Source organism: Equus caballus, chromosome 18 (assembly GCF_041296265.1).
Source record: "Equus caballus isolate H_3958 breed thoroughbred chromosome 18, TB-T2T, whole genome shotgun sequence".
NCBI classification, from domain to species: Eukaryota; Metazoa; Chordata; class Mammalia; order Perissodactyla; family Equidae; genus Equus; species Equus caballus.
In genome coordinates this window covers 22,888,882-22,904,451 of record NC_091701.1, presented here as the reverse complement: position 1 = coordinate 22,904,451, position 15,570 = coordinate 22,888,882, and the positions used below count along the sequence as shown (strand labels likewise).

At 38.3% G+C, this 15,570-nt stretch overlaps 1 protein-coding gene across 1 annotated transcript in view; it reads left to right on the top strand.

Moving 5' to 3' along the window:
- Positions 1–4,129, top strand: part of NXPH2 (neurexophilin 2) — a 117,331-nt gene extending 113,202 nt beyond the window's left edge. The window contains exon 2 of the mRNA XM_001490358.6: positions 1,641–4,129. Coding sequence (XP_001490408.1) covers positions 1,641–2,384 — 744 coding nt within the window. The 3' untranslated portion in view covers positions 2,385–4,129. The remainder of the gene's footprint in view (positions 1–1,640) is intronic.
- The last annotated feature ends 11,441 nt before the right edge of the window (positions 4,130–15,570 follow it).

Below are 15,570 nucleotides of genomic sequence, written 5' to 3'. Positions count from 1 at the left end.
TTTCAACACCAGGAGTGAAAAAGAAGTATCAACTCGGAATGCGTAAGCTGCTGAGAGAAGGATAGTACAGATTTAGTTTCTCAAAATAGTAAGCATGTGCCTCATATCAATTTGCCCTTCTGCCAAACCTCAGTAATTTCAGTGAAGAGAAAAGAATTTTTAAAAAATACTGGAAATGAGGAAGAGAAATCTTCAGGAAATTAATCAGAGGCCAATATATATATCTGTACCCCTCTCCCAAGCAGTAAAAGAAGAAAAACCCACGCATACGTTGAAGTCCCTGGATTCCTACTCTCAGGTGATCTTGAGGATGAGGTACAGGTGAAAACACTTTTCAGAGAGCTCTACTGAAGCTTTAACTTCTAAACTTTTATGAATATATACAAGATAACCTCATGTTATTAACCTCTACCATATAGTCGAGTGCAATATTTATAATCCAGGCTATGTCTTTTTTCCTTTCAAAATTGGATTGAAAGCAATAATTTTTGTAGTAATCTGAGACTAGTTTTAGCAGGTGCTCTGCTAAGTTTGAAAGGATTGGAGAAACAATCCATAAACAACAGCCTCACTTCTTTGCCATCCTTTTCATCACGCTGACAGTTTTCTAGAGAATCATTACAGGAATGGTTTGTGCCGTTAGAGATAAGAGGCTATGTGTGTTTCCACTAGAAACCTCTGTTTTCCAGACTTTATAACTTATCCATAAATATTCACTCGAGGCAACAGTTTCATATATAATGATGCTGCCCCTCAAAATCCATATTCACTTAACTGAATGATTTTTAGAAATCATGGGGACTCTTACACCACAAAAAGAAGAAAAAGAAAAATCGAATACAAATAAAATGCTATGTTTCAGTGGGTATGATTTGAACCAAAATACTGTGAAATTCAGAAAACACATTCACATAACTCTTTCTTAGAAATTCTGTCTTTCAGGATATAATTCACTTATAATAAAATTTATTAAATCCTGTACAGCCTGTTAATTAATTCAAAATATGTTTCCAATTTATTTCTGTTTCTATAAAGGCAACTAAATTTGAAATTTTATTTTTTTCAACTAAAACTTTTTTAGAACTTCCTAATTCTATCCACGCTTCTTTTTGGTTACAAGTTTCAGATGGAATTATATCAAAAGCTATGAAATTATATGATATAAGCCTTTAGATATAATAATATCCTTAAGATTTTACTTAAGCAACATCAATATCTTATATTCAGATGGTTTCTAGCTCCTCAGTAGAAACCTTCAGCATTCTAGAGCTGAATTCTATCTGAAAGAAAAGACCTCACAAATTTAATGGTTTTGTCAAGTGAGAGACCAAAATATACTACTTTTCCCAATCTGGAAAGATAGAATTGTAAAGATTAGGGAACAGAAACTAAAACCACATCAACCCATTAAAATGAAATACTCTCCTCTTAATCTCACCATTTTAATTTTTGTACTCACAGTTTTACTTTGCTTGAATTCACTTCTTGTCTTTTTACACTGTTGAGCCCAGCTGTGTGTGTGAAATGCTATTAGCAAGAATCCAAATAATATTGCAAGAATTTCCCTTGTGCTTTGGCTTTAGTACGTCTATGCTGAAAGCCTTATCTAAAGTTTATTTCTCTTTCTTCTTTTCAAACAGCTATTTTGTGACAGTAAAAGAGTGGTGCATGCCACAGAGGGGCTGGATTGGGAAGACAAAGATGCTCCGGGGACCTTGGTCGGAAACGTGGTGCACTCGAGGATCATCAATCCTCTGCGCCTGTTTGTTAAGCAGTCTCCAGTCCCAAAGCCCGGACACTTGGCATATGCGGACAGCATGGAAACCTTTTGGGATTGGCTGGCCAACATCACGGAGGTTCAGGAGCCATTGGCAAGAACTAAACGGAGGCCAATAGTAAAAACTGGAAAATTTAAGAAAATGTTTGGATGGGGTGACTTCCATTCTAACATCAAAACTGTTAAACTCAACCTCCTCATCACGGGGAAAATTGTTGACCATGGAAATGGAACCTTCAGTGTTTATTTCCGACACAATTCAACAGGCCTGGGCAATGTTTCAGTGAGTTTGGTACCCCCCTCCAAAGTGGTGGAATTTGAAGTGTCCCCGCAGTCTACCTTGGAGACCAAGGAATCCAAATCTTTCAACTGTCGCATTGAGTATGAAAAAACAGATCGGGCGAAGAAGACCGCCCTGTGCAACTTTGACCCATCAAAGATCTGCTACCAGGAGCAGACTCAGAGCCACGTGTCTTGGTTGTGCTCCAAACCCTTCAAGGTCATTTGCATTTACATTGCCTTTTACAGTGTTGATTATAAACTTGTGCAAAAGGTCTGTCCTGACTACAATTACCATAGTGAGACTCCATACTTATCTTCTGGCTGAGTCCTTCCACAGTGGTAGAAGTGAAGGATGGATATATATTTAATTAGAATGACCGAGAACCAAGCCCATCTCTTCATGGTAAAGGATCCCTTTTGTTTCTGCCAGTGACCCTTAGTTCCCTATAAGATTTTCAAATTGAAAAAAAAGAAAAGAAACATCTTTAAATGTGACACGTGTTTGTTTCATTCCTAAGTACCTTAATCTAAAGAGTCAAACTGTTCATGAAGCCATCACTTTCTTATAGGATGGCTAAGTCCTCGAAACGCTGTTCCTCTAAAAGAAGCATCAGTGGTAGCAACATGTAACAGGAAAGAACCGAATTATGCATGTGATAAACATTGCTCTTGAGATGAGCCTGCCTTTGAAATATGTTTTGGAAGGTTATCTTAGAAATAGCGGATTCAGTAAAGTAACTGAAAAGATTGCATTTGATAGATGAATTGCATTTCTGACATCGAATTCTTTTTTCATTGCTGCCTCTTCCCCCACGTCTGTGCTGTTATCGATAGGAGAGATGAAGGGGTAAAATTTGTTTCAAAACTTGTGCGAAGTTACAGTGCCACCGTGGAACTAAATACATTATTATCTGAGCTCAAGTTGAGTGGAATGTGATTTAAACAATTAGCCCCGTGTTGGTCACCATCCTTAACATTGTCATCTGAATAGCAATATTAGTGTATCGGGAAAGCAAATCTGGATATATTATGTCAGTTCAACAGTAATGAAGATCCTGATGCTTTTAGATTTCTTTGCCAAATTCAGTGCTGTCAGATTGTCAAAAATATCATAAAATCTATATAACCTATAACTCATTCTATAATTTGATAGTGTGATTTTATATACATGTATAAAACAACTCTGAAATTGAGAGAAAGAGATTGTTTCCTAAGCTAGAATGGAAAAAAAAAATTGGAAGTGGAGGGAGGAAATTCCAAGATTATGGATTCATTATTCTAGCCTCCTAGATTAAGTTCTTGCATTTAGTTAATTATTTGAATGAGGGATGAACTTCTGTGGAAATAAAGAGTTATATTTAAAGATGACTAATTATTATTAAGTGCTAATAACCAAGATACGTGACTTACCAGGCTTTTGAGATTACTTCCAAGTTATTGTTGCTGCACAGTCGGGGCCCTTGTCCCTTTCTCTGAGCCGGTGGATGGTCAGCCTGTATCATAGAACTGGACGATCCCTTTGCATGAGCACAGGAGGAGGATCTGGCTGACCAGTAAAAGTTTTCTAGAACTTGTAAGATTCATGGAATGGCTACTCTGTTTACTATAGAGGTTAACATTTTTCCCCTTCTTCTCTGTAAAATATCGGTTCAAGTAACACATTAAATTGAGGACTGAAGGAAGACCAGTCCTAATCAACAAAAATGTTCTGACCACCTTGTTCAAAAAGCCAACAGCTCCCTTCTCTGTTTGCATCTCCATTCCCTTCCTCTGACTGCTGATAGCTGCACAGTGTTTGATTTTGTCTTTTGTAAAAATTGTACTAGGCTTAGTGTGTGGTAGTACAGGCTTGAAATTTTTGCTCTGAGTTCATCGGGTGCTTTTGTAACTTTGTGGTTGGTGTGAAATATTTTGAGACGTCTTTTTATTTTCATCTAGAAACAAGATTAAAATACTATTTATTGTAAAATATGTGGGAACCATATATGTATATATACTTAGAATTTTCTGTGTACAGAGAAAGTATGTGTACACATTTCTATGTAAATAAAAAGAATTTGGTAAATCTGTCACATGACTTCAGGGTTTGTTTGTTTTTTTTTTTAAACTGTTCTCATTTCTTTTCCTCACAAGCGTTGTGTGTGTGTGTGTTTGTAATATCGACTGAACATTAAGATTTTCTGTATGTACATTTTTATTTATTTACTTATTTATTAAGATTTTATTTTTCCATTTTCTCCCCAAAGCCCCCTGGTACATAGTTGTATATTTTAGTTGTGGGTCCTTCTGGTTGTGGTATGTGGGATGCCGCCTCAGCATGGCTTGATGAGCAGTGCCATGTCCGCACCCAGGATTCGAACCAGTGAAACCTTGGGCCACTGAAGTGGAGCACACGAACTTAACCACTCAGCCACAGGGCCAGCCTCTGTATGTACATTTTAAATAGAGCAGCTTAGAGATGATAAAGTAGAGTAAAAGGATTATTCACATAAAGCCCTCTGAATGTAACCTCTCATCAAGTAAGAACTCTGTGTGAGCTACCATTATGATTGCTGTTGTTATTGTGACAACATGAAATGCCATCTAAAAGTATCTGATGTTCAAAAGTTGAGTGATGTAAACATTACGTCCATACAAAGAAAAAAGACCCTGTAAATCAGTCTACACAATTCTTAGGTTTTAGCAGGGTTTGTGGAATTTAAAAAAATAAAAGAAAGTTTCCCTAGGCACATTTTTTTAATTGGAATAGAACATATGCCATGTATATTTTTAAGTCATAATTTCATTTCAAAGCCTGCATGACTGTCAGTAATGGTATTTGGCACAGTATAAATCAGGTCCCACTTCAACATGCAAATGCACACATTTCTGCAAAACCGTTTTTGCCTGGGAGTGCTGCAGTTGAGGAAAAGGACATTCATGTTAGCTAATTTTACAGTCAGGAATTGTTCAAAAGTTAAAGGAACAGGCCCTTTTAAAAATGAAAATTAGACTGATAGATTGAGCACCCACAACTAATATAATGTTATATGTCAATTATATCTCAATAAAAAAACCTTTTTTAATTGAAAAAAAAAAACTAGCAAAATTTAATCTCCAGGAAGATGTCCAGCATCTTCTCAGGGTCTCTGTAGGCCTGCTGTTTACTAGAAATCAAACTCATTTGAGATGTTTTCACTCCTCAGCAGAAACAATCTTTTTATTCATTAACACATAGAATCAGAAAAGAGACCACATTTCCATGACTAAGAACAATGTCATCACAGCAGCTACGTACTGTAAAATCTGGAAGGGAAAGAAGAGAACCTGTGGACAGCATGTAGCAAAGCAGCAATCAGTAAAAAAGAAACAATTTTCTTCTTACTGCTGTGTACTTGAAATTTCAACACATCCTCATGATCTAAACTAACATAGCAACAGAGGCCGGCCTGGTGGCACAGTGGTTAAGTTCACACGTTCTGCTTTGGCGGCCCGGGGTTCGTTGGTTCAGCTCCTGGGTGTGGACCTACGCACTGCTTGACAAGCCATGCTGTGGCAGGTGTCCCACATATAAAGTAGAGGAAGATGGGCAAGGATGTTAGCTCAGGGCCAGTCTTCCTCAGCAAAAAGAGGAGGATTGGTGGCAGATTTTAGCTCGGGGCTAATCTTCCTCAAAAAAATAAAATAACATGGCAATAAGGAGTGTGCTTCTCTGACATGACCACTCATAAGAGCACCTGATATATGTTACTTTATTTTCTTTAATCCTTATTCTGCAACACCTTTCTTCTTTACGTTATATGACCCAGGAACTACATGCTACATTTTACACATGACTGCTACCTTTTAAACATTCCACAACTGGCTAATTCTGTCTCCATCCAACACATGGTTCTGCTGGGTTGGAGCTGCCATTAGAACTGAGAGAGCCCTGCCATTCAAAGTATGTTGGCAGGTCAGCAGTATTACCTGTAAGCTTGTTAGAAATGCAGAATCTCAGGTCCTAACCCCGACACACTGAATTGGAGTTTTCACTTTAACCAGATCCCCATGTGACTGGTATGTCCATTAAAGACTGAGAAGTACTTCCTTAGAAAGTCTGATTTAGTAAATGTGCTGTAGGGGTTTAAGAATCTATGTCTTAAATAAGCACCTTAGGTTATGCTGGTTCAAAGGGACTTCTGACAATACTGTCAAAAAAAAAAGTTAAAAGAACAGACCTTTTTTTTTTTTTTTTGCTGAGGAGGATTATCCCTGTGCTAACATCTGTTGTCAATCTTCCTCTTTTTTTGCTTGAGGAAGATTAGCCCTGAGCTAACATCCATGCCAGTCTTCCTCCACTTTTTGTGTGGGTCACTGCCACATCATGGCTGACAAGTGATGTGGGTCTGTGCCCAGGATCCAAACCCATGAGCTCAGGCCACTGAAGCACGGCACACTGAACTTAACCACTATGCCATGGGGTCGGCCCCAGACCTTTTTAAAAATGAAATTAAACTAATAAGTTGATAACCAAATCAAGGAAGGTGATCAATCAAATATTAACATATAGAAAAGCAATATTTCAAAGACAGTGCAGCCTACACTATCTTCTAGTTCAGCTTCCTCATCTGACAGACAAGGAAAACCAAGACCCCATGAGAGTAAAGGACATGCCCAGCAGTAAGTGGCAAACCCAATGGAAATGCAGGTCTCTTGACTCCTGGTCCCAGGTCTGGTGTTATGTAAGAAAGGTAAACTGAAACAGCTATTCAAGACAAAACCAAATAATTGCGGTGAGTTTCTAACAAGACGTGATCCAGAAGCCAAAACTAAACATGAAAATGGCTGAAAATGCTCTCCTTCCAAAATCTTCAGGATCGTAATTTCTCTATGAACACAAAATTTTTAAAAACTAAAACTATAGAATTATATCCAAAGATAAGAGTCCTGGGATATATTAGAGCTATGACTGGCTATGAATTAATAGGAATAGAAAACTACATTTCACAGACTTTTTAAGTGGTCATAACACCTGAGAATATATTTTCATAGAAATGGGTAAAGTGCGTGGAATGCCTTAATTTCCTAAAGGTTCAATTTAATCTCTTAAAGAAACTTAATCAATTGGCCTGTAAAATAGAGGGTGGAGTTGTGCATTTTTACTTGCAGTAAAACTTTAGTTAACCCAAGTTAGTCAGAACTTTTAATGAATGGAAATTTAATATCTCCAATTGTAAGAGACAAATCACAGGGAAACAAGCTCGTGTTAGAGATGTTTTTTCTTCACAAAAATCTTGTAGAAGGTATTCAGAGGTAATTCATATTCACTTCATTTCCTACCCCATATTGTGAGGTCTGGAACCCTGGAAACATATCTCATTCTGCTTCACTTGTAATCTTGCCTTGTCTTCATCCAACTCAGTTCCCTCATAAATAGTCTGTAATCTCTTCTCAAAAAGAACGAAAAACGAGTGGGTTAACTTTGCATCCCCTATAGCACCTGGCAAAGCGTCTGCTGTGTAGGAGGTACTTGATCAATATCTGTCTCTTGATTTCTTAAAAATCTCCAGCACAATGTAATGATTATTCAAGACTCTCCCTACCCAGTAATGTAAGAGTTACCTTGTAACATTTCCAACACAAACACAATACCCATTGAATGTGAGCTCAGAACCAGACAAGCCTAAAACAATATTAGAAATCATCTATAGCAAGTGTTGTTTATCAGACAAAGAACTGGAGGCCTGATGGGGTTTAATAGCCTGGGTATTCTTATTTTCCTTCCTGCCTGGGTAAAGCCATTCTTTCTCCTCTTTATTCCTCCAAATCATTGATGTTCCATATTTGTGATAGAGACTGTCAGCTGTCCACCAGAAAGATCACTTCTTCTCCCGTTGCAACAGAAAATTCAGCAATGTGGCCGGCCAACTAGATTGCATGCCCCTGCCTCTCATGCGGTGAGGTGTGGCCTTGTTGCTGAGCTACGGTTAATGGCATGTGAGCGGAGGAGATGTGTACCCCTCCAGGAGCAGACTTGTGTAGGTGTGCTCGTGCTTCCCCGTGCTCTGTCCCCTTTGGCTGTCTCAGATAGATGCCCTGAGGGACCTGAGAGGCTGCACAGTGAAGGAGGCAAAGCAACTGCCCGTCTGAGTGTCTTTCCGACCAGGGAAGAGTTCCACCCAGCTAACCAAAAGCCCACCCTGGGCTGCTCCCTGAAAATAAACAAATATAATATTCTTTAAGTCACTAAATGATGAGGACAGATTTGTTACTGCACCGCAGCACGACCTAACTTATACAAACGTCACATAAAATCTTCTCTGTCTACGTGCTCTCTAGCCCACTCTGATCTTCATCGATTTGAACTGTTTCTTTTAATCTATGGTAGGCATTGCAGTAATAATTTCATAACCACCACTTTTAGCTTGCCTTATTATTTACACTTCTTCATGTGTTCTATCATCCAAAAATAGAGTAAGTCCACCAAAGCCAGCGATCACGTTTTATACTTTTTTTGAATGTCCCACAATGCCCAGATAAAGCTAATGCCTTTTGAGTAATATATACATTAAGGTGAGATGCATTAAAAGAACATAGGAAGTTATTTACTTAAAAACATATGTTGTACAAATGACCCATATAAAATAGAGGTGGAGAATTCTTATAATCAAACAGCAGTGTAAGAATCATGCTAATTCTACCTCACCTACTAAGACAGAGAAGAAGAGTATACATTTTCTTTTCTATCTTTCTTTTGTATTGGTAATACACAACGGGAATTCGTAATTCCAAAGGCGCCAACAGGGTATCCAGTGGAAGGTCTCCCTTCCAGCCCTTATTCTGTAGCCACTCTGCTTCCCTCTCTAGAGGAAAACCATAGGACAAATTTCCTGTCTATCCTGCTAGAGACAAAGTCATATATTTTGAAGTGTTTTAAATGATTAAAAATGTTTTCAGTTTTCCAGGATGCTCTCCTTTTTTTAATCTGGTTAGCTGAAGCATTCTGATACATTCATTCGTTTCCTTTTTTAATTTAACAAATCACTTTCAAATGTCAAAATTTTTTAATTTAAAAATATTACCCATAATCCTTATCACTAATCAATTAAATATATTTGATCTTACATTTTCCTTCTCATCTCTATCCATGTACATGGATATGTGTGTATACGTGCACACATATATGTGTGTGTAGTTTTGATGTAGTTGCAATTCAGTTCAGTATGGTAATGTAATAAATATTCCATTATATCCTATATATAAAACTTTTGACTGGAATAAAAAGACACTAAGAACATTTCCTGAGTAAATCGTGTGGGAAATTGTGTATGGCTCGATATGAACTCAAAAATGGAATACCCTCAGGATTATTTGAGTAACGGGATGCTCTCTAATTTCTCTCTCTCTTGTCATCTACCCTATGACAAATAGAGGTTCCATAGAATTATTCTGGTCCCTGAAACATAAAACAGTTTTGCAGAACTTAGTGGGTCAGAGAGAAATCACAAATTTTAATTAAGAGGATTAAGCTCAGATCCCACTCCCAAAAGAATTTGGGAAGACAACTCACCCTCGGAGCCCATGAGACAACTAACACAGCAAATGGCATCTATCATTATCATGATCCGACTCCACTGACTTTCTGAAAGAACTATTCAGATCATAGTAGTACAGAAGCGAAAGACTCTTTACCAGGAAAGGGAGCCAATGTTTATTGATGCCGACTATGGGTCTGACACCATCCTAGATCCTTTACAAATAAACACAGACTTTGGAGTTAGTCCAAACTGAATTTATGCTTTGAATCTGCCATTTAATAGCTGTGTGACCTTGAGCCAGTTAGTCAACCTTTCTGAGTGTCGGTTTTTCTCATCTACAAAATGGAGTTATAATACCTGGCTAATAGTGGTGTCGAGGTGAAAGTAAATATCACATCGATTATGAACAGTAAGGGATGATAAGAACCTTAAAGCACAATACTCTTTCTATTAGATAATAAATTGCTACCATACTTTATAGAACGTAGACATACCAAAGCCAGTGTAAATACTTAGATTTCCTTGTGTTTATTCAAAATCCCTTCCTCCAAAATTACGTGGTGTATCAGTGGATAATGTCCTTACGACCAGGCTGTAAGCCATATACGCAAGTAAACAAGTAGTTGGACTTCTCAGGTGTCTTCAGAGAGATGTATATTTAAGATGTTTTTTTTTCTTTCTGTATTTGGGAGAAGTTGAAAATTTAGACATAATGTCTTACATAGAGAAACTCAAAGATTCTAAAAACAAGGGCCAACTGGCTTCCTATTATTAAGACCAGATATCTTTTAAGTAAAGAATAGATATTGTAGTAAACAAAAAAAAATTAATTTTATTTAGTTAATAAATGCCACTTAACAAAATAATGATCACAAAAGGAAGACTTATGATCAAAAGGATATCTAGATCTAGTGAGTACCTAGTGGATGATCTTGCCAACCCCTTCTTTTCCTATCAATTTTACTTTGGCATAATCGATTTAGTGACATGCTGGATCCCAGCAGCTATTTTGTACAATGTGACCATGCCCATTGGATTCTTTCCATAGCACTGGGAATGAGCATCTCTTGCACAGTGGGCCACTCAGGAGCCTTGTCTGGGAATTTAGAGGTAGAACCAAGAGACAGTTCATTGTGGAGTATTACACTTAGGGACTGTTGGCCATGATGTTTTCCAAGATGTAGGTAATGAAGCTATCCTACAGAAAGAGGGAAGCACATAGAGAGGAGCAGAGATGAGAAAAGGCAAGTCCTGAAAGGTCTCTCGTTTTGGGTCATTCCCAAGGGCTGCCTGCAATCCCTGCCTTTGGGTTCAGTGAGACAGCTCTCTGTATCATTGTAATAAATGTTCTTTTTTTTTTTTTCTATAGATAACTGCATTAGTCAGAGTCCTCGCAGGAAACAAAGGCCACCCAGATAGTCTGAGTATGCTGTGGGAGAAGTAAATGTCCCAACTTGTTTACCTTCTGGCTGGCCATGTTATATGCTTTGGCCACGTGGATGTGCATAGACTTGACCTTTGCCCTACCCAAGCAGAAGATTTACATGTAATTGTGGGGTTTGGGTTGGGTTTCTGCCCTCTGTCATACAAACATCATGTTCTTTCAGCCTGGGATCTAGAATGAGAAGACGCCTGGAATTTAAGCCACAGCTGACCCACAGCCCTCGTGTTACATGAGTGAAAAACGAATGTCTATTGTTTTAAGCTACTGAACCTTTTTGTTGTTTGTTGCCACAATAAAAACTGACAAATAAGTGAGGCATGCATAGATGAGTAATAGCTGGATGCCACTACCAACTTAGGCTAAAGAAATAAGGGAAGAAATAATACACTGAGAGTTGTGAGAGCTGGAGTAGTGAAAAAAGGGCTGCCTGGCCTAGTGGGAGCTGTAGTCAAGGGAAAGCAGCCACTACTCAAAGAAGAGCAGAGGAAAGAAATGAATGTCCAGATCTTTCTCTCCCACTGCCCTCATTCACATCTGTAACATCTCCCATTGTCAAATCCAACCAGAAGTCAACAACAAGATGGTCCAAGAGAATGAGTCCTCAGAGCTCAGCATCCCAGAGCACAGAGCAACACAGTGTCAGACCCTGGCCACTAGCCAAAATGGCAATGAATGCATGGAAAGTGGGAAGGACAAGTGTAGAATAACCCAAAAAATAGCTCAAATATATTTATATTACGTGCAACCAAGAGTTCTCCTAACGTGAAAGATAATTTTGACTTTACACAAAGAATTAGTGAGAGAAACAATGATTTGAGATAAATCTCTCAATAGAAAAGAACACAGAGACCCCACGTTACTAGTAGGCTATAAGCTGCTTTATTGAGAGGAAAAAAACTTGATGGGAACAGGAATCACATTTTATTAAGCAGGTTCGTGGTACCTAGCACTGTTCCACATACTTTATATGCGACATAAGTACTTGATAAGGACAATGATGGTGATGATAGATTTGCTTCTCTTCCAGGATCAATTTAAGTAGTTGTATTTCTATTTTCCCATTTATACATTGTAGAAAAAAACTTTGTACTATAGTTTTCAAAGATTTTAGGTAAAGAAAAACAGAGAGCGTTATTTTGCAAAAGACAATCCTGAGTTGTTGGATTCTACAAGTGATTTATTCTGCTACATCATGGAAAATAAATGCCCTTTCCAACTGACTGAGACTCTTTTCATTTGTCAACTATTGATCCCCTCCCACAACCTCTCTTCTGAGCTCCATGATTCTTCTAGAGGTTAAACCAATGAAGCCCGGTCCCATTTATTTCTTCCTACTTTATGCTGTGGTATCACCATCGATAACATCAGAGCAGCCAGCCACTCATCTTCAGTGAGTAGCACAGTGGCAGACTCGGCTAGAGGGAAGCTTTTAGAGGCTGCCTAGGCATTTCCTCTCAGGACCCAATAATGCAACTTAACCCTTGAAAGTAACTATAGAATGCATATTTTAAAAAATTATTTCCTTTAAATTTTATGTGTGTCTACACCTGCAGTGCCCCTTGGTTTACACTCTAAGGAGGGAGCAAGAAGGAAAGTCCTAATAGGCATCAGCATATTGTATGTTAGGTCAGAGGCAAGTGGGTTACAAGAGGGAGAAGGAAGGGAATAGGACAAGTTGAAGGTCAAAGAAAAATCTCCATGACTCTCAAATGCTATGCTCCTGATAATTTATTTCTAGGGTCCACTGACAATGTTTCCCTTTTAGTTTCTGGAATCCTGCTGAAGAACTTTTTGCTCCCTAAAGATTTGTACCTGTTGTTTCTAACTCGTGAATCACTACTTCCTATTTCTGAGCTATCGTGAAAAGATGCTCATCAAACTCCTTAAGTTCTCCCAATTAAATTGGCATGGTCCTGAACACCCCAGGGACCTAACTCCTCCACACTCACTTAGAATACCCCACACTGTCCTGTATTGTAGGAATAAGAGGCCAAAAGAGAATATATGTGTCTGTCTAAATAATTGTCATGGGTTCCTTTAGATGGATCAATGACTTTTTCATTTGAGGGATACCATCATTTGAATTATACTGACTTTCTTTTTATACTGGGAGCTACACAACTTTTAAAGGAAAAAAGGTTTCTTTTTACTTCTTTTCTAGCCTATGAAATGTTAATAGCAGGTCATCTGCCCTCAGTGTTGCTTGACCAATATTATTAAAGGTACCAGCAGATCAGTCTATCTCTATTTATTTATTTATGCTCCATCTTGTCCAAGAAATTATTTAAGGTGGCTTGTAGGAATAGATTTTTGAAAAATACTATAAATCAAGGATGCCAAATGATTTCTATGCTACACAGAACTTTACTGTTTGGTAGTGGAGGCCCAGAAGATGATGTTGAAAAGAATTTGCGCCTGACTTGGCAGCTCACTAAGAATGAGTGACATAATCAATTAGCAATCTCTGCCACGAGCATGCAAGGGGAAAACAGTAGATATGCCATCCTAGTTTTTTAATGTAAAAAACAAAGCGAGTTTTAAATGAAAATCTAAGTGAATAATCAAGTCCGAGAGAAGATTCTCCCAAATACAACACTAAGGCAGAAACCGTCAAACAAAAGACTGATAAATTTAATAATTGATTTTTTAAATATCAAATCAGACCACACAAAAAAGATAAAAAGAGGGCTGGCATAGTGGCACAGCAGTTAAGTGCGCACGTTCCAGTTCGGTGGCCCAGGGTTCCCTAGTTCGGATCCCAGGTGCAGACATGGCACCACTTGGCACGCCATGCTGTGGTAGGTATCCCACATATAAAGTAGAGGAAGATGGGCATGGATGTTAGCTCAGGACCAGTCTTCCTCAGCAAAAAGAGGAGGATTGGCAGCAGATGTTAGCTCAGGGCTAATCTTCCTCAAAAAAAAAAAAAAAAAAAAAGATAAAAAGGAATGAGAAACTGGAAAATATTTGGCAACACTCATTAAATAAGGTATTCACACCCTTTAAGTCTAAAGATCTAGGTCAATAACCAAAATATGGTCTTCACAGTTAAATACAGAGAACATTATACCAGCTGCACCTAATAAGAAACCCAACTTAGAATGGCTTAAACGGATACAAGTTCTATTATTCCATGTAAGATAAATCTGGAGGTAAGCTGTCTGGGGCTGTTACGGAAGCATCATGATGTAACTTTGCCAACTGGGACCAGCCTCTTCCTGCTGTGCCATCCTTACCAGGCGGCTTTTATCTCCTTGTCACCTCACTGTGACAAGACCTGCATGCAGTCTTATAGCAGACAGGAGGAAAAGGAAGGACACTGGGCAAAAGCAAAAATGGAACAAGCTGGCTCATTTATCCCATTTTAAGCAATTTTCCTCAAAATCTCCCCCAGTGACTTCCACATAGTTCTCATTAGCCAGGGCTGTGGTATATGGCCAACCCCAGCTACAAGGTAGGCTGAGAAATACAGTTGTTGTTGCTATTGTTGTAATTTAACTTGGCAGATGATGGCCCTGAATAAAATTGAAGTCGTTTCACTAAGAAAGAAGGGGAAAATGCATGTTGGGGAACCCAGTTATGGCATCTGCCATGAGCATGAACCTGCAATTCAAAGGAAGGAAGGAAAAAGGAATGAAGGAGGGAGGAAGAGCTGAAGGGAGTAGGAAGGAAGGAAATTAGTTCAAGAGGGAAGGCAGGAGGAATGTTAGAAAGATAAATGTCTCATAAATATGTGAAAACAGTTTTCCTCCTCACCATTACTCAAACTAATACAAATTAAGGTACAGTTTTTCACCTAACAAATTGGAAATTTAAAAAAAAAATTCTTTTTGATATCCAAATTAAATGGTATGTAGGAAAGCAAACTTTCTCATCGTCTGCCTTTCTGGAAGGCAATGTGGCAATATCTTTAAAAGCCTTTCAGTTTTACTTATGCTCTGACCCCGCTACTGCACTACTAAGGAGATAGTCATAGATGAGTGTGAAGATTGAGCGACAAGGATGCTCACTGGAGCATCGTTATTAATATGGAAGCACCAAATTATTGAAATCTTCAGCCGGGAGACTGGTTGAGAATATTGAGGCAGATATATGCAATAGAATTCTGTGCAATCATATAAAATGATGATGTGAAGGAAAATTCTGTTGGGACAAGTCTATCAAGGGCGGGTGAGCAGTAGTTAACAGAGGTTACTTTTAATTCATTCCAGCACATAAAAGAGTGAGCTCTGGGATCTTCAACATTTTATTCTGCAAAGCTTGGTTACAATGGTTTGAACCTGAAAATCATTGCAAGGCAGAGGAAACCAGAGTTATCCTTCCTGAAACGCTCAATAAAGCACCTATCGATTGCCCAGCTTTCCACGAGGCTGTTTTCTGACCTACTCTACAAAACAAACGATTTCCAAAATATATGCAAGGGAAATACATAGAGTTATTTTGCAGTAAAGCATTCTTATTCATTGAGGACATTTGCCAAAAATATTAACTTTAGTTAAGAAATAAGCTGTAGCCTTTTTTCTGGCAAAAATCAGGAAAGGGTTGTTTGTTCAGGTCTATTCTAACTC